The 18,805-nt window shown below is 41.9% G+C and overlaps 1 protein-coding gene across 5 annotated transcripts in view; it reads left to right on the top strand.

Annotated features, from left to right (window-relative positions):
- The window catches only part of SLAIN2 (SLAIN family member 2), a 57,107-nt gene that overhangs the window by 17,661 nt on the left and 20,641 nt on the right, over positions 1–18,805 (top strand). For 2 of the 5 annotated variants that reach the window (XM_084856834.1, XM_084856833.1), the window contains exons 5-7: positions 1,469–1,828; positions 9,809–9,946; positions 18,577–18,654. In XM_084856834.1, coding sequence (XP_084712960.1) covers positions 1,469–1,828; positions 9,809–9,946; positions 18,577–18,654 — 576 coding nt within the window. The remainder of the gene's footprint in view (positions 1–1,468; positions 1,829–9,808; positions 9,947–18,576; positions 18,655–18,805) is intronic. The other 3 variants (XM_084856836.1, XM_084856835.1, XM_084856837.1) reach the window with 2 other exon arrangements.

Below are 18,805 nucleotides of genomic sequence, written 5' to 3'. Positions count from 1 at the left end.
TAGATAAATGCCAAGAAGGCCACTGTCTCGGTACATTAGTCATGCTGGTGTCCATTTGTTTCCATATGCAGTGCACTGGCTGTCACAGCAAATTGAGTGGGACAATAAGATGACTACTTATACACTGGATTATTCAACCTAATGTTTTTTTTTATATCCTTATATTGAAATTAAAATGAGCAAGACAACACATTTCTTAAGAGAAATCTGTTTTTAAAAGAAAAAAAGTATTTTACCCTCAGACTGTAATAACACTTGATGCTCTGACTTGGATTCCTGCATTGAGAAGGGGGTTGGACTTGATGGTATCACAGGCCCCTTCCAACCCTACTGTTCTATGATTCTACCATAATGTAATAAGGGATTGGCTGAGCTGTCAGGAAGGAAGGAAGAAGAGGAGGATGCCTGGGCAAGGAACCAAGTAGGCCAAGATAAATGGAGGGAGATGTGATAGGAAATGAGAGAGAGCCTGGCAGGTGAAGGAAAAATGGGAGAGAAAATGGGTAGAGAGGAGAGGTACACATTGCCAGGAGTTACTGAGATGTGGAAGGTAATTTTCTACAATGTGGCTTTAAACTGTTGTAGTGGGGCAGGAATAGTTGATGGCTTGTGATGGGTTTTCTTGCCGTCCTTGTGGTCAGGAGAACGGAACATGTAGCTTGTGGATTAGCCTCCTTTTTGGGGTCAGGTAGGCTGTTCCAAAGAGGAGAGGCTGCAAACCCAGGTGATTTCCTGACTGTAACTGCAAGCCTGCCTTTAAAAAAGAGAGAGAGCGAGAGCCAGTGCATGTGTGAGCAACAGGATTTATGACAGGACCCAGGAGATGAGTGTGCAGTTCCTGGACCACCACCTCCAGCCCACTCAGCTCACTAGGAAGGACTGAAAAAAAAGTCTGTTTTTGGGCTGCCACTGCACAAATACCATCCCGTGCAACAACCAAGCACTGAAACTTTCCTTGTACCCAAACATACATCATCATCTTCACCATCTAAGCTTCCCATACGGCTGGTATCTTGTCTGCAATTCTGTCAGGAAGCCATGTTGAGGGCAGCAGTTGCCAGGATCAGGTCCAAGTCCTGGCAAGGTTTCAACTGTGACTTACAAGACACTGTTTCCCTCAGAGTGTGATAAACTGAGGTGTAATTCAGGCAAGTCAGAGCTGCTGTTGGTCAGCAGGAGACCTGAACCAGGAGTAGAGATATGCCCTTTTCTGTACTGGGGCTGTATTCCCTTCCAAAGATTGGTTACTTGGGAGTGCTTCTGGACCTGGCCTTACTCCTTGATGCTCAAGTTGCAGGTATGGCTAGGAGTGCTGTTACATAGCTTCAGCTGGTGTGCCAGCTGTTCCCCTTCCTGGATAAAGCAGGTTGGATCTCTGTTACACATGCCCTGGTCACATTCTGACTGGTTTAATGCATTCCACATGGGGCTGCCTTTGAACTTCAAACAATGTTCTTACTGTTGTTAGGTCTCCGGCAAGAATATGCAGCCACTGCTTCTCGGCGTAGCTCTGGTTCTTCATGCAGTTCTATGAGGCGAGGTACATTTAGTGACCAAGAACTTGATGCACAGAGCTTAGAGGATGAAGAAGACAGCTGCCATCATGCAGTGCACCCAGCTGTTAACCGGTTCTCTCCATCACCACGCAATTCGCCACGGCCTTCACCAAAGCAGTCCCCAAGGAATTCTCCCAGATCTCGATCGCCTGCTAGAGGAATAGAGTACAGTAGAGTGTCACCCCAGCCTATGATTAGCCGCTTGCAGCAGCCTCGTCTTTCACTTCAAGGCCATCCCACTGATTTACAGACCAGCAATGTCAAAAATGAAGGTAAAAGGCTTCATCTCAAATTTTGTGCATTGAGCATTAAAATAGTGGTAGTATGCTCCCAGTAAGTATGCTATTCAATAGGTAGTACTTTAAAACTAGCTGCATGGTGTGGCATTACTGCTGAATTGCTGAGAAACATGCAAGAAAAGCATCTTGACCATTCTTTTCATTAGGGTAACTACAAATCAGCAAGCTGAGAAAGTAATTGAGCTAATTGAGTTTCAGGTAAATGTACAGTATTGCCATTCTGTAGCTATATCATTTTCAGATTACTCTACTGTTGAGTAGTCCATACAGTAGAAGAGTGTCAAGACCAAATTGTCCAAAAGAATGGTTATTCATTTTGCCCATGTACTGATGGGAACAAAATTGGTAATGAAAATTGTTGCCACACTGAGATGGTACCCATGAATGATGTTGCTTAGAAAAATGTGTGAACTGCTGAGTTATAATAGCTGGATTGAATGTTCCCTTCTCATATATATGGGGAGAAGAAGGGTACATTGGGGGGTTTTAAATGTGTGATGAATGTATAGTGTTTGGGGATCTAAAAAGTTGTTTTTACCATCAAGATCAAATACAGAAAAAGAAAAAAAGTGCAGGATACAAATTGTAAATAAATACATGCAATAGGCATGACAATGTCAAGGCTCTCCATTTAATTTTCAGTCACTATTCCTACAGTGTATGAGATCTACTTGTTAACCACAGTCAGTGTAACTGGTGTAGGAAAATGCATAACTGTAATTCAGAGATCACTAATATTTTAATGACATTTATTTATTTTAAAATTTGTATCCTGTGCTTTTTTCTTTTTCTTTTGGGAGAAAAACAGAAAGGGCTAACAAAACAACAAAGAGCAAAAAATAAAATAAAGCAATATATGGAAAGCCACATAAAAGCAACAAAATATAAAATATTAGCAGCACATACAACACCAAAACAAACGCAGCAGTGATAGAAGACAAAAACAAGCAATAAAATGACAGATAAATATAAAACTAGAATTGGAAAGCCTCTGCAAAGAAGAAAAGCCAACTGCTTACCCCAAATGTTTATCTAAGATGCTAGGTTTGAATGACAGAACTAGCTGAAGGATGAGGCCAGGCAGGCTAACCTAAAGAGGGAATCCCCCCCCCGAGGGGGGGGAGTACTACAGCTGAAAGGGCCTGCCCCTTGTATTCAGTTACTGAATATCCATTGGCATGTGGGAATATTGAGCAGGATCTCCAGTGTTGATGTGAGAGTACAGGAGGGAACATATGGAAGGAAGATGTACAAGTTAAAGTTCAGCCTATATTTGGTATTTGGGCTGATATTTCCTATGGGGGTTATTACATGAGGATTTAATTCATTTGATTCTTAAATCTCTTTCCAAAATCTAGAAATATGGAAGTTATACTAGAATGACAATGCTAGTGTAATTATCTAGAATAATTGGTCAACAGTATACATTAATAAGATTGTTCCTAAAGATTTCCTGAAGCTTGATAACCAGGTTCCTCCATTAGTTTTCTCTCAAGTTCAGAGTAGAATTAAATATTATTCAAATTAGATAGAGCTGTCTATGTGTGTCCCAAATCATGGGTTCATTACAGAAGAAAAAGTAACCAGGATGTATGTTCTGTCAACATTTTCAGTTGAAAGTTGTTACTGTTTTGTATGGATCTTAATAAGGTATGTGTACAACTGGCATTTGATACAGAGAACTTTAAATTGAGCCTGCCCTAGGAGATCCCACAAACAATATTTGGGACTGTTATTTTTCTGTTGTTGTTGGATGTCCCTGTTCCTTCTCAACTCTTCACCTGCTTTAGAGACCTTAAGGCATGCCTTCAGGTACCTTGCATTGCTAACTCTGCTTTGTGGAAGGGGAGGAGTCAGACCAATGTGCTGTATAGTAAGTTTGGCTGTAAGTGGTTCCATTTATTCAGCTCGTTACAGTTTTCATGATCCTGTTTGTGCCTTTCAGTTGCTTGTTCTAAAGTTTTCTCTTCTGTACATCTTCTGCAGTACGGGAAATCCTAGCTAATGTTGCCATACCTGAACCACATGTTGGTTAGGGCCCACTTAAGCAGGAATTGAGACCTGATGAAGACAGGTGGGGAAGCCTGATTTGTCCTCCCCTGCACCCATGTCCATGCCAGCCATTGTCCAGTCATTTTATTTATATATTTTTATATATGTGTGTGTGTCTGTGAGTGCGTGAGTGAGAGACAGACAGACAGACACAGAGAGAGAATGTGTATCTCTCCTTTGACACTGGGTAGAAAACATGGGTTATATACAGATGATGCCTTTTCTGGGGCTTGAAAATTATGTGATAAAGAACCATGGTTGCTCACAGTATAGATGTTCATTTTTTTCTATCTCTGTTGTATCTGTCAAAGCATATTTTGCCATTTTTTTAAATTTTTCAAGAGACCATGACCACTGGTTAATAACCATCTTCTGTGCATGGCTTAAGCCTAGAATGGGACAGTTTCATAAAATGGGACAGTTTGCATGTAATGGCAAATCATGAGTTAATTAACCACAATTTGCCACACATGAGTGGGAGTGAGCAAGTACACTGCCTCTGGCATATTCCTCACTTCGGCCTCCTGTAAACAACCTGCAGTTGGCTCATTTGAAGGATGTCTGCGTGGTGTGTGAACCCAGAGTGCTGGGTTGTTTAGGGGCTAAATAACCTAGTGGTTAACTTTACAACAAACCATGGGTTAACTGCTGGGTTGTATAGCTAATCATTCAAAGCTGGTCAAAGTAATGGAAGCTCCTCTTACAGAAGTCCAACAGAAAAGAATTAATGGTTATCAGAGGGAGGGAGGTCATGATCCTGTTCACATGCAATGGCTAACTATGGGCTAAACAATCCATAGTTAGCTGTAGTCATGCTGAAGTGAGTGAGCACATTGCCTCCCATGTGCCTGCCACTTCCACTTTCTTTCTAGATCACCAAACAACCCATGGTTTGTTGTTGGGTTAAAATTCTGGGTTGTTTCCCCCTCAACAACCCAGAGTGCTGGGTTCACATGTCATGGCAACAAGTCAGGAATAGGTTGTTCCTGGGTTGTTTGGTGATCCAGAAAGAAAGCTGAAGTGGCAGACACGCAGGAGGCAGTGTGCTTGCTTGCTCTGGTGCAGCCATGGCTAACTATGGGTTGCTTAGCCCGAAGTTAGCCGTTATGTGCAAATTGTGTGTGTGTGGGTGTGAATGCATGTCTGAAATCTTGATACTGGGACCTTGGTAGCCTTATCCTTCATGGTTTGCACCTTCTTCTTTTTTTATCCGCCCACTTATACACTGGTTAACCTTTCCAGGATCAGAAGAAAGTTTCTGGTGCCTGTTCTGCATTGACTTGCTTGCTCATCCTCCTGCAATCTGTTCTTTGCTGTCCTTCTTGAAGGTGCTGCCTGCCACAAACTTTTAATAGCATTTGCTAAGGGAAAAGAGAGCCCAGGGTGGGAGGAAAAGGGAAATTGAGATGAGACCTTGAAATGGTGAATAGTGGCGATGGTTCTGGGGCACTATTATTTATTTATAATAGACATTTCTTACCCACTTTTCATTATAAAATAATCCCAAAGTGGGGTACAAGCAATAAAACATAGTAATACAAAATTGACCAAAACACAAAGAGGGGAGAACAGTAAATAACAGTTTATACAGTGCAGCAAAATTAAATACAGGAAAGTTTAATCAAAAGTGTGGGTAAACAAATTCCTTAGCTGGTTCAAAAGCTTGTAAGACCTGGCACCACCCATATATGAGAGGGGAGGGAGTTCCGTAGTCAGGGTGCCTATATCGAGAATGCCCTCTCTTGGGTTGCCGCATACCGAATTCAAGGCAAAGTTTAAGTCTAATAAGTTGAAGGGGCAGATTAATGATATTTGTGTTCTGCAAAGGGCATCAAAGCATGTGATAAGTGCAACTTTTGCCTAGAGCAAAAGTAATAGTGTGGCTGAAAAACAAAGCTTCCTGCCATTTCTTTTAAAGTTGTGCTAGCATATCTCATGTGTCCTTGCATGTACATGTACCCCTGCTCCAGAAATAAGCAGCTGGTTGAAAGAAAAGGAGAAAACTGTTCTGGAAGTTGGTCAAAGATTCCACAACTTAAAAATGAAGTCTGTCTACTTTTATCCAGTCTGAATAGATAATGTGCACTAAGCACACATGAAAAGTTATACTGCTGCATTTTTAATTTTGATTCAAGAATTGTCTAACATGCTCAGAACTGGGTAAGGGGAAATGTTTTATTTTGGTGATGGTGAAACCCACTGCCCCATGGCCAAGTCCTCATCTAACTTCCACAGTAGTGGATTAGGGAGCCACTGCTGACTGCTGCTGTTGTCTGGCTGTAGAGATGCCAGTATTTCCATGATGATGCTCCAGCACATCCCTCTGATAGTACACTGCTGCTGTAAGAATGGGAATGTGTGGGAATGGGTCCTGTCCCATTGTTTACAGTACCAGTAAAACTACGTGGGATGAGAGGGCCATGACAAGAATTATCTTTATGTGTATGTGCATGTTAGATAAGTGATTTTAGCTTCTGAAATAAAGCCCTGGCAGATTTTCTTGAACTGGGTGAACCAGGTTTCTTGGAACAGTCCTGCTCATCTTTTCTTTCCCCCTTGCTTGCATTATTTTTCTTGCTCTGAATTTTTCCTTTTGTTTCCCAAGTTCTGCCCTCAAAACAGGGACAAACCAACAACCAACAAGAAATGTTATTTGATGTTTAAAAAACATGCAGTAGATGTAAGGCTGGTGTGTTACATGAGCTACATGAAAAGTTGTTGAAACTGGTAAATCTGAAGCACAAACATTTTCTTGAGGTCTTAAAGCTGCATTAAAAGCATGCAAGGAAGCTTAACTTGTTTATTCTCAAGTCTGTTAAATTTAAGCAGTCATTTATCTGCATTCTTATTCCCTAACTGGGATGGCTTATTTGGTGACATCTACTCATCCTGATGAAGCAAGATTCATGTGCTGATATTCCTGGTACTACTTAACATGATGGGAACTCACGATACCATGTTCTATAGACAGATGTTGCTAAATGTTATGTCTGCCCACTCCATAACTGTTTTCATAAATTGCTCAGCAGAAGTTGGTTTTTTCAGTAGTGTAATGACTGCTTCAACTTATGCCCAGTTCATTAGTCTATTTCTATTTTGCCGTTCAACCTAGCTTCCGACTACTTTCAGATGACCTAACAATTATAATTGTGTTGAGCTGTTCACAGGAGCAACAAAATATATGAAAATCCACTGAAAACCAACTATTGTTGACGTTAATGTAAAAAATGGTCCTCTGAACCCTATTTGGAGAAAACCAAATATTAACATAAATTAAAATGCACTGCTGTTTTGGAGATTATTGCAGTACAAATTTAAGAGGGTATTTCCCAGTAAGAAAAGTCAAGTCAGAAAAGAATATAACAATGTTTGTTGAAAATTGTCCTGTCAAGTGTGAATGTTAGCTAATTTTTAGTAGGAAACCTGCAAAAAAAGATAATGCAGATTGCTTACATGCAACTTTACAAAAGCATAAGCAAAGAAAGCAAAGCAAAGATAGAACAGCATAAGCAAAGAAAGCCCAAACCTGAATGGATCCTAAGATAATGTTTTTGCCAAATTTGGTCAAATTCCATTTTAGTTTGGGACAGCATCTAATCCTGTCTGTGTGCGTGGGGCCCACTGCTGCTTTTCTGGTTGTGGCCAGCCCCACCAATTTCATTGTGCAAGCGATCCCCACTGCTTACACCTTGTCAGTTTAGCGCTTCTGGGGGCAAGCCCCGAAACAAGCAGAAACATTTGTTTCTGTAAGGGGGAAGGTCGGCAGAGTTCCCTTTTGCAAGTTCTGCTGACCTGCCTTGCTGGTATTTCTGCTCATTTTGGGTTAAATCGCCATTGCGCAAGCAGTGGGGGCCACTTGCACAACAGAATCAGTGGGACTGCATGTGTGTGGCCAGTCATCATTGGATACTGCCCTTGATGCCTAAAACTCTCTGAATACAGTTGATAGTATTTAATAAGCTCTCTAATTATGGTTTTAATAACTGTTCTCTATCATGGTGGATATTGGTGATATCTCTGTATAGTAGGATTTGTAGGACTCTGTATTTTCCAGTGAGGCGCCCTTTAGAGAGCAATCCTGTGGCCACCAGACAGTGGCTAGATGGCCATAGGATATGCCGTTTTCCGGGAACCGACCTCAGAGCCTGCCCTCCGAGGTCGATTCCCGGAAAACCACTGTCACCCCAAGTCTGCACTGCCTTCAAGGCAGCTTGGAACAGCCCCATCCTCCATGCTCGCAAGATGAGCACGGAACGGCTGAAAAGCGGCGTGGCTGGAGCGTTACGGGGCAGGGAGGGCGTAGCTGCATGTACAACACATCCAATGTATCATACAGCAGCCTCCTTCCCTGCTCCGTTCTCCTGTGGCTAGACAGCTACAATCGGCTGTCTAGCAGATAAAGCAGGGCAGGAGAATCGCAGAGGGAACGATCCCTTCCGTGCGTCTCTTGCCCTGCTTAGGATAGGCGGTCGCCTCCGAGTTTGGAGGCAGCCGCCTATCTTGATAGGATTGCGCCCTTAGCTGATAAAGCAGGATACATTTCCTTTCCTAAGTCAAGGGTGACAGGCATTTCATGTGTAAATTGATATCCACCTGCCTGCACTTTGAGATCTGCTTCTGAAGCCCTACTTACATTACCGCCTATAAGAACAGCTAAGCTTGTGGGTGCAAGGAAGAGGGCATTTTCAGCAGTAGTCCCACATTTGTGGAATGCTGTGCCAATTGGGTGGGGTATGTCAGGCCCCATCACTGCAAACCTGACTTGTATTCCCTTGGTTCCTTCTAAAAGGATTTTATTGGGCTACTGGAATATAATGTGATTTTAGCTATAATTATCTATTGTATTTTAATGTTTTTAATGGGCTACCAGTGGTGCATGTTCTGCTGGTGGAAGGACAGTTTTTGATAGGGTTATTGTTTTTTATTTCTTAATTTTAGTAATATGATTTTTGAAATATATTGTTATGTTGTATATTTATATGTTGAAAACTATCTTGGGAGGATTTTTACCTTAAAAGTTGCCCCCCCTTTCTATATAAATTCATCCTTTGATATAAAATTTTATGTCCACATTCCTCAATATGATTGCATCGTTCCCATTCTCATGACATAATTGTGAGTGAATGTTGTGTGACCAGGGGGGGAAGGTTATGAGGGCAGGCCCTGGCCTATGACATTCACATGGATGTCTGTATGCAAACAATTGTATGAACTTAGAGTTATTTTGGCATGATTGGGAACCATGCTTTTTCAGATGTACTGTATATCTGTAGATTTTATGCAGACATTCAAGTGATCTATACTTCCCCTCACTTTCACATTCACTCACTGTGGTTGTGTTGAGAGAATGGAGGATTAGACTCCAATCTTCTTATTTCTATATCTTCAATCCTAAAATCTCATACCAGATAGCAAAAGTTAAATAAGTTTTCTCTGGATATGAGAGAATGCAAATAGCTGTCTGTATAAAAGATAATGGGCTAAATCTGACATTGTGCAAGCAGAAGTCTGCTCATACAATGGGAGCCCCCCCCCCAGCTACTCCATGCCCCTTAAATCTGCTCTGGAGGGTCTCCCAACCCTTTAGAACAGATTTGGGGGGCACATTGGGGTCTGCAGGGTCAAGGGAGAATTCAGTCCACCAGTGGTACATGTTCCACTGGTGGAAGGACACCGTTAGATACAACCCTATGATTTGCTTAATTACAAGGCTTAAAATGTCTTAAATATAGTTTTAGTAATGTAGCATTAGGTATATAAAATGTGTGCTGTGCAGATTTGTAGCAAACTCTTTTTTTCTTCAGCTCGTTTGGATTTCAGGTGGCCACGGTTGGTATTATAGTTCAGTCGCCTGCATCAGATGGTATGTTGTGGTGTTCTTGTTATCTTTCTTTGATACAGAAAAACTAAGGCGTAGTCTTCCAAACCTGTCCAGGACATCAAACATCCAAGTTGAGTCTGTGAAAAACAGTAGAAGTGACTCAAACTTTCAAGTGCCAAATGGAGGAATACCTCGTATTCAACCTCAACCCTCAGCCAGTAAGTATCTTTACAGTGATGCTGTAAACACAGCTTCTGAAAGTTGGATGAGAACAGTAGCTGTGTGTTTACAGTTTCATGGTAAAGGGATTAGACATTTCATGCGGATAATGGTAACTTGGCCAAATCTGATGCATGTTGAGTGAATGAGATCATTTCCAGGTACGCACTTAATGATGAAGCATGTGTACATTGCTGGCCCAAGTTACTTCTCATTATTCATGTGTTCCTTACTGTCAGGATTTCACTATGGACACTTGAATAGGAAACATTTTCCTTAACAGGCTTTCTCTTAATCGTTCCATAAGCATTGGATTTTCTAAGCAAGTATTACTTATTTTTATATTAACTTTTATCTTATTTTCACTATCATACAATATCCTTAAGCAAGGAATTGTAAAGTATGTTCAAAAGAATACGGAGAGAGCCACAATTTTTGTTAGCTGTGGTAATTCCCCTGAACAGATGAGAATTTAAAGATACTGACACCAGAGTTTTAAGTTTAGCTGCTTAAGTATCTGTGAGACTGAAAAATTTATGGAGTATGAACTTAAAAAGAAGGAAGCTGGGTTTTCATATTGTTCACTTCACTTTTCAGTATTTACAATTAGAAATTAATTGGAGTAGTTACATATATAAACATTTTAAGAGCCACATACTTCTATAGCCATAAGAATGTCACCTGTATGAGAGGTGCTTAAAAATCATTTTAAAACAATATATTTATGTAGAAAGCTTTGCTCTTTGTAAAATTTTCACAGCAGGTAAGGTGAGGGGAGGTTGGAATTAGCACTCCTTTTTCCAAATGATGGATTGTACATTACTATTTATAATGCAATGAGCTGAGCCAGTGATATAGCTATAGGATCAAATGCTAATAGTTAGCTCTTGTTTGAACATGCTGTTTTGCTAATAGCAAGCATGGTAAGAACTAAGGAATTTCGTATCAGCTTATACACATCCAACTTGCCAAAGAATCAGCCTCTCTTTAAGAGAACTTGTTTAGAGGGTATATTATAAACATGGAGATCTGACTTCTCAGTTCCTTGTCATAATTTCCTTGTTTGTAAATATGAATCTGGTCCTCATCTATAAATAAATATACAATGCTTGTGTATTTTAGGACTAAGAGGGTTTTTTTTAAATGTGGAAGGAACACAAGAATTAAATACAGTGTTTGGAAGTCTAGGGCCAAACTACACATAATATTAAATGAATTGGAGTTTCCTTCCCAGTTCAAATAGCAACTTTGGGGGTGGGGAGATTTTTGCTGGGACTTGGGAGATGGGTAGGGTTAAAATCCCCATTTGTGGTCCCAGTCTTGTTAAGGGGCTTCAGCAGCTGCTATTTGCTGTTAAACAAAGATACATGCTTAATGCCATGTGTAGTTTGGCTCCTAGTATATATGATGTATAGAAATCCTGCCACTTGAGATTTTCCTATATTTGTGTTTTAATCTTTTGGTGTTTTACTGGATTTTCTTTTGCAAAAGACTACTATACACATGCAGTGGTCTTCTCACTCTTTTCTGAGACTGCTGCTCTGCATGAGCTTACCTTGGCAAGGTTGCTTTTATTTCTGCCTAAGACCGCTTTTGCCTTTTCAGAAGCTGCAATACCTAAAGTATGGATATTAGTAAAATGAATATGTTGGAAATGTAACAGTGTACTTTAAGCTGATATAAATGTAAATATATTTCATTACGAATAGAAGTATCAAGGAAAATAATTTCCAAACTTTTGAAGCTGCATGTTGACATTTTGAGTTGTTTAGCTTCTTTTTTATTGGGCAAGCACTGTTTATTATTCAATTTGTTTATTATTTAATCGATTTATATACTGCTGATTAGTTTTAAAAATATCTGTAAACAGTTTAGACAGTGACTGCATTTGCACATAACACTAACCTATTGTTTTATTTTAGCCATGATTTGTTGAGCAAGTCAGGATAATTCCCACAGATGAGCAAAGAAACGGCAGCTTGTTTCACCCAATCTTGTTTTGTTTTCTCCCCACCTCTTCTTCCAGTACCTAGCTGATATCCAGAAAACATTTATGGCTCTTCTGGACTGGCACAGCATTACTGCATCAGCAGCTCACTTAACCATTAGCCAGCCATTAGGCTGGAGAAATCTCCTCAGATGTTCGGACATTCTCTCCACACCCCAGACCAAACAAATCCCCCCTTCTAGTCTTGTTTCCAGAAAGTCTTAATCCTTTCCTAGAAGACCAGTGGAAGAATATAAATATTTATTGATTGATTAATTTCCTCTGCAAGACCCCTACCTGGAGCTCCATAGACTTTTCATGAAATTTATTTGCAGTCCCAAAAGGTAACTAGTTGGAGGTGAAAGGACATGTTAATACTTATCCCATGGGCTCTCGACCACCCAACACTGGCTCATAGAAATACATCTATCACCTCTCCCTCTTTAGTGATCGGGGCCTCTCAGCCACCAAGAGTACTAAGGGAAATGTTTCTCCATTACTACCCAAGGTTCACCCAGCAAACACAGATGGTTTGCAAATTAGCATCCAACTTGTGAGCTGTAAGCTGTGTAAAATATACCCTTTACAAAGAGTGTTTGTGGTTGCTGAAAGTACCCTCTGCTGCACACCTAGGGCGGGTTCACATATTACGTTAACCCATGGCGGGTTAGCACACCCACCTCATGATCGGGCAAACAACCCACAGTGGGTGGGTTCTTCCCCTGATTGTCCTCCTTCCTCCCCCTCAGTCCCCTATCCCTCATCCCAGGCAGACCCGTCTGCCACCAAGTCCGCCTTCCTGGCTCAGATCGGGGTCGGGTCCACCCCTTCCCCCCAACCTGTTTTTGTGCAAAAATGGGACTGGGAAACTTTTCCCGCCCTTCCCCATAACTGGGGAATGTGCACGTATGCATCTCTTCCCATTTTTTCCCCGTTCAGTTTCCCACTGCTGCGCAGGTGTGCAGCAACAAAAAACCGAAGTATACCAGCTTGCCCCCCCCTTGCCCCCTGCATGTTGCTCAAACATGCAGGGGTGCAGGTGGGGAGAACCGATATCCAGCTCTGCAATTGCTGGCTCTGCTTTGCCGCTGTCAGCTGTCAAAAAGGTGAGCAGGGTCAGCCCTGGTTAGTATTTGGATGGGAGACTGCCTGGGAATCAGGCTTCATTGAGCAGGGGCTTGGACTTGATGGTCTTGTAGGCCCCTTCCAGCCCTATGAGTCTATAATTCTAAAAAGCAAGGCAGAGACAGCAATCCCTTTGTGGAGGTGAAAAGTGCTCCGTTTCTACTGAAGAGGTGGGATGCCTGGCACAGGTATGGGTGGGAGGAGGTACCTGCACCCACTCCCTGTGCGTGGCACCTCTTGTTTCTTCAGAAGAAATGGGGCACAACATATTTAGTAATTTCTTCGTTCTGATCTCACGCAAGATCGGAATGAAGAATTTCTTTAAAAAATGGAAAAACAGAGGTGGGGGAGTGGATGCCCAAGTGTGGGACCCCCTAGGGCTCTGGTCCACCATGGCATGAATGGGGAACCTGCAGGTAAGTGTGTGTTTACGACCTTTCCCCTTTCTCCCACCACGCACGGTGGGGTGGGTGTAGGAGAAGGGTCTTAAACACCCACTTACCTCTGGGTTCCCCATTTGTGCCGGGGTGGGTAAATGCCCTGGGGGGGGCACACTTGGGCATCTACTTCTCACCCCCTCCTCCATCCCTTAAAAAAACACTGTTTGTTCCCCAGTTCAGGGAAAACATCCTTCGTGTGGCTTGCCTTTTAAAACTCAAGTCACAGGAAGGATCCTTCCCCTAAACTAGGGGGAAATGGTTTTTTGGGAGGGAAGGGAACCCAACTCTCCACCATGGGTCCTTGGGGCAGCAGGACCCATGGCAGGGAGTTAGGTTCCCTCTTGGCCGATTTTTGGGAGGGACACTTTGGAAATCCAATGGAAGCCTATGGGGAACGATCTCCATAGGCATTGGATTTTAAAAGTGCTCCTCCTAAAAATCAGGAGTGGAGAGGGGCAAATCTATGCCCCACCCCAGACTGTTGATGCAATCCAGTCCTTGGTCGGTGGCGTGGATTTGGTCCCCTATCCCTGATTTTTGCCTTTTAAATTTTTTTTGCAACCCCCTGTGCTTTGAGCATAAGTGTACTACAATAGACTTAGAGACATAGGTCATAAGTAAAGTGGAAGAAATGTGGCAGTTCTAATGGCTGGCATCTTCAGATCATGGATTGACTGGGCAAGACAGATGATCAGGCATAGGAACCATGTCCTTAGTGACCAGCTTGGGAAGGCTGTGCCGGTCCTTGAGAAGAATGTTCCCCTCATCTTGCAAATGTTACGAACAATGATGCATTGTTGTTGTTCAGTCGTTCAGTCGTGTCCGACTCTTCGTGACCCCATGGACCATAGCACGCCAGGCCTTCCTGTCCTGCGCTCTCTCCCGGAGCGTGCTCAAGTTCATATTCATTGCATCCGTGATGCTATCTAGCCTTCTCATCCTCTGCCGTCCCCTTCTCCTTTTGCCTTCAGTCTTTCCCAGCATCAGGGTCTTTTCCAGGGAGTTTTCTCTTCGCATTAGGTGGCCAAAATATTGGAGCTTCAGCTTCATTATCTGTCCTTCCAATGAGCACTCAGGGTTGATTTCCTTTAGGATGGACTGATTTGACCTCCTTGCAGTCCAGGGGACTCGTAAGAGTCTTCTCCAGCACCACAGTTCGAAAGCATCAATTCTTCAGCGCTCAGCCTTCCTTATAGTCCAGCTCTCACAGCCATACATTACTACTGGGAAAACCATAGCTTTGATTAGACGGACCTTTATCGGCAAGGTGATGTCTCTGCTTCTTACTATGCTGTCTAGGTTTGCCATAGCTTTCCTCCCAAGGAGCAAGCGTCTTTTAATTTCATGGCTACAGTCACCGTCTGCGGTGATCTTGGAGCCCAAGAAAGTAAAATCTGTCACTGCTTCCATTTCTTCCCCTTCTATATGCCAGGAAGTGATGGGGCCAGATGCCATGATCTTCGTTTTTTTAATGTTGAGTTTCAAACCAGCTTTTGCACTCTCCTCTTTCACCCTCAACAAGAGGCTCTTGAGATCCTCTTCGCTTTCTGCCATTAGGGTGGTATCGTCTGCATATCGGAGGTTGTTGATAATTCTCCCAGCAATCTTAATTCCGACCTCTGATTCATCCAACCCGGCATTTCTCATGATGTACTCTGCATATAAGTTAAATAAGCAGGGTGACAATATGCAGCCTTGTCGTACTCCTTTCCCAATTTTGAACCAATCGGTTGTTCCATGTCTGGTTCTTACTGTTGCTTCTTGACCCTCGTACAGGTTTCTCAGGAGACAGGTAAGGTGGTCTGGTCCTCCCATCACTTTAAGAATTTGCCACAGTTTGTTGTGATCCACACAATCAAAGGCTTTAGCGTAGTCAATGAAGCAGAAATAGACGTTTTAGAAATAGAAATTATGCATACCACTATCATATTGGCAACAAGGTCTTCCTTGACTTCCAGCAATGTGTTGAGCAACCTTCAACTCCAAGAATTCCAAAGAACCACAGGCAGGTTCTCCTTGCAAAGCTGCTGTGTGGCTAGGCAGCCAGGCTTGAGAGCGAGGGCTTATCAGGGAGGAAGGGAGTGGGAAAAGGAGCCTCTTGCCAAGGACTGGGGATGAGTTCTAGAAAAGCACCAGTGGGAGACACTGAGCAATAGGAGTGGTTTCTCTTTCTAGCCACTCATGTCTCTGTAGCCAAATGAGCAGGTAGGGTGTGGCACTGAAACAAACCACATTTAAGCTGGGATCATGGGTTCAAATGTAATGACAAACCATAGCTTAGACAAGCCATTGACTGCAGTTCTCAGTTCATATGGAACATGGTATTATTAGCTATGGTAGTTAAAAATAGAACCCATCCAAAAATAGTTCAGAGGCAATAAACTTCTGCTTACCAAGTTCTGGGAGGAAAATGGCATTGTTATCTAAACCATGCTATATGTTTTAAATGAGTTTCCTGAATGCTTCTGTCTGGCCACTGTTAGAGGCACTAGATGGACCTTTAGTCTGGTTCAGCAAGGCAGTTTTTACCTTGTGATTACAAACTGCATTTTCAGATTACAATGCTGGTTAGTATACTTATGGCTGCTTATATGATGCTGAAGCATAGAATGGATCTAACATTTTATATTTGTTCATTGTAACTGGTTATGAGCTGTACCATATTTTATACCTAAACGTTATTTTTGTTAATTGAAAAGTTACATTGACAATAGAGCTCATTCTATTGATTTCACTCTGTTGCTTTTGATTTAGATATTTAAATATCTTTTACTACAGAATTGCCTCAATGTTTTATTTCAGTCCATAGAATAATTTTTTTTAGTAAGCAGTGCTTTAATTGTAAGAAACTACCAGTGCAATCACTATGCATATTTACTCAAAAGCAAGATCCATTCAGTTCAGTAGGGCTTATTCCTAGTTAAGTATGTATATAGTATTGCAGCCTAAGACTAAAATCGGTGGGTTTTATGTGTGAATAAAGGTTTAGGACTATACTGTTAGAAACAGTGAACACATCCAATTATTTAGAGCAAAGTGAACTGCATTTTTCCTTTTATTCTTGCTAAAGGGAAGTTGAGAAATGGACAAGTAATAGCTACTTGCTGTATATTAACAATTTTACAATTCCTAAGATATAGCAGTGGTATATCCAGTTCTCAATGCAGTATTGCTAGGTGTAGGCATAAATCCAGGGAAATGTGGAGCAGATTCTGCGTTTGAGGCCTAGTTAAGACTTTAAAACTTGATCTGGGTTTAAGAAGCAGAAGCAGGCTGAGGGACCATGTGACTCAACACATATATGAAATGGTTTCCTTGCCCTCCTTTTCTTGAGTTTTAGTGTTTCTGACTTTTGCCAATTTTAGTTAAAATGAAACTGTATGTGCTCCTAAAATAATGTGGAAAATCTGGCTTTTAATCAGGATTCTCATAGTGAGTTTAGGCCTGGTTTAGCACTAGTCACATGCATCACCAAACAGATAAGAGAGTAGTGAGAGAATTTGCAGACAGGAGAGGACGGGAAGGTTTGTCTGAGCCTGTGGACTGCTCCATGTTCCTTACCCAGAGATTGATTATGTTAGAACTGGATCTGTGGATGGCAGTTACAATATGTTGAATTATCAGCTATACTTGAATGCTCTTCAAGCTTTGATTTGCCTGTATGACCCTTGAACTCTGGGGCTGTTCACATAATACACTAACCCACACTCAGTGGTAGAGTATGGGTTGTTTTGAACCTTGGGTTGTTTGTTGAACCATGGGTTATCAATTTGTCTGAACGCAGCACGTTTTCCGCAAGGTGGGTTATCGTGTTGTCTGAACGCAGCCAGTGTGGCTTGTTAAACATGCAGTGTGGCTTGTTAACCACCCTGAACAACCCAGCAACAGACAAGGTGGCTTGTTCAAGAAAATAAGCCACCCTGGCTACGTTCAGACAACACAGTAACACACACTCCCTCTCCCTGGTCAGGTTTGCATAATCGCAGGGTAAAAAGCCATTGTGGCTTCTCTCCCTGCCCTGTGCGCACCGCATGCTTGCTGGTTTACATAATTAACTACACTGCTTGTCATCCAAATTGGCATACGGCACGGCAGAGGTGACTTCGTACCCACCCCACAACCCATGACATGTATTAGGGTTTGTAGGGCGGGTATGAAGCTACCCCTGCTGTGCTGCGCACAGTGGGGTTCGGATGACACGCCAGCCTGTGCTGCAACGTGACTAATTACCTAAACAATTTGCACTAGATGAGCGTGGGGACGGGGAGAAACCACGATGGCTTCTCTTAACTCCATGATTGTGTGAACCCAGTCTCTCTTTGGCAGGCAAGTAGGTTGCAGAGGCCCTTAAGACACTGCAGTTTGCTTTGGATGAATTTTTGCCAATTCAGCATGAATTAGAGAGGCCTGAATTATTCAGTTGTATAAACTGACTCATTACAATGGTAGATTATTTGAGTGAAACTATAATTGGTGTGAAGAAATAGTGACATCAGGTAGGAAAGTGAAAAGCTAGCAGTCTTGTATAATTTTTAAAATTATATATTGTTTTTAAAGACAGATTTTCTTTAGCTTTTGATGAAAGAAGTTACCTTCTTTCATCAAAAGAAGGTAACTTCAAGTTACTATTTGAAGTGAAACGCTATGTGTTATGTTTGGAATTAAATGTGACAGTTGTGTTTTGATTTTAATCTTGCATTGATATGGCTGTGGCATGTTTGGCTGGTGGTTTGTTTTCACTTCTGGGTGTGAGAATTATTTTTGCCTCCCTAGGCTTTGGCCTGCAGAAGCTCTTTGCCTGCTAAAACACTTAACACACATTGTTCTACAAAATTTCTGACACTTTGCAATCCTTACTATGGTGAGCATCACTTCTTTTAAAACAAAACACTTCACTGCTACTAGTACTATGGAGCCATAACAACTTTTGAAAACTTTTCTGCTTTTCATTAGCTTTTTTGCTTCTTGATGCTTCATGGGCAGATACAGCCCTAAAGTCTTAAGTGAATTTTGAATTGTAGTTCAAAGTCCTTATCTTCTCTCTTTAGACAGATATAACGTGTCTTTGTTTCAACAGCTCTGCAAAAGCAGAAAAATTTGCCCCGTGTTGCCTTCAAAACCAAACAGCTACTTCCTACTCCAGCTACCAAAGGAGGTAATTAGCTTATAGCCTCTTATTGCGCTCCAGCTAAACTCAGAACATTTTCCTCTTGTGTTTAAACTTCTGCAATTGAAATAATGCACCTGGAAACTACCAAGAAGTACATTTATTGGATAACGTAATGTCGCAGGTTTTTCTATATAGG

This window comes from Heloderma suspectum, chromosome 5 (genome assembly GCF_057233095.1).
Source record: "Heloderma suspectum isolate Gila_16-S chromosome 5, 16-S_ref, whole genome shotgun sequence".
NCBI classification, from domain to species: domain Eukaryota; kingdom Metazoa; phylum Chordata; class Lepidosauria; order Squamata; family Helodermatidae; genus Heloderma; species Heloderma suspectum.
The sequence above is the reverse complement of the archived record's forward strand: the minus strand, read 5'-3'. Positions and strand labels throughout refer to the sequence as shown.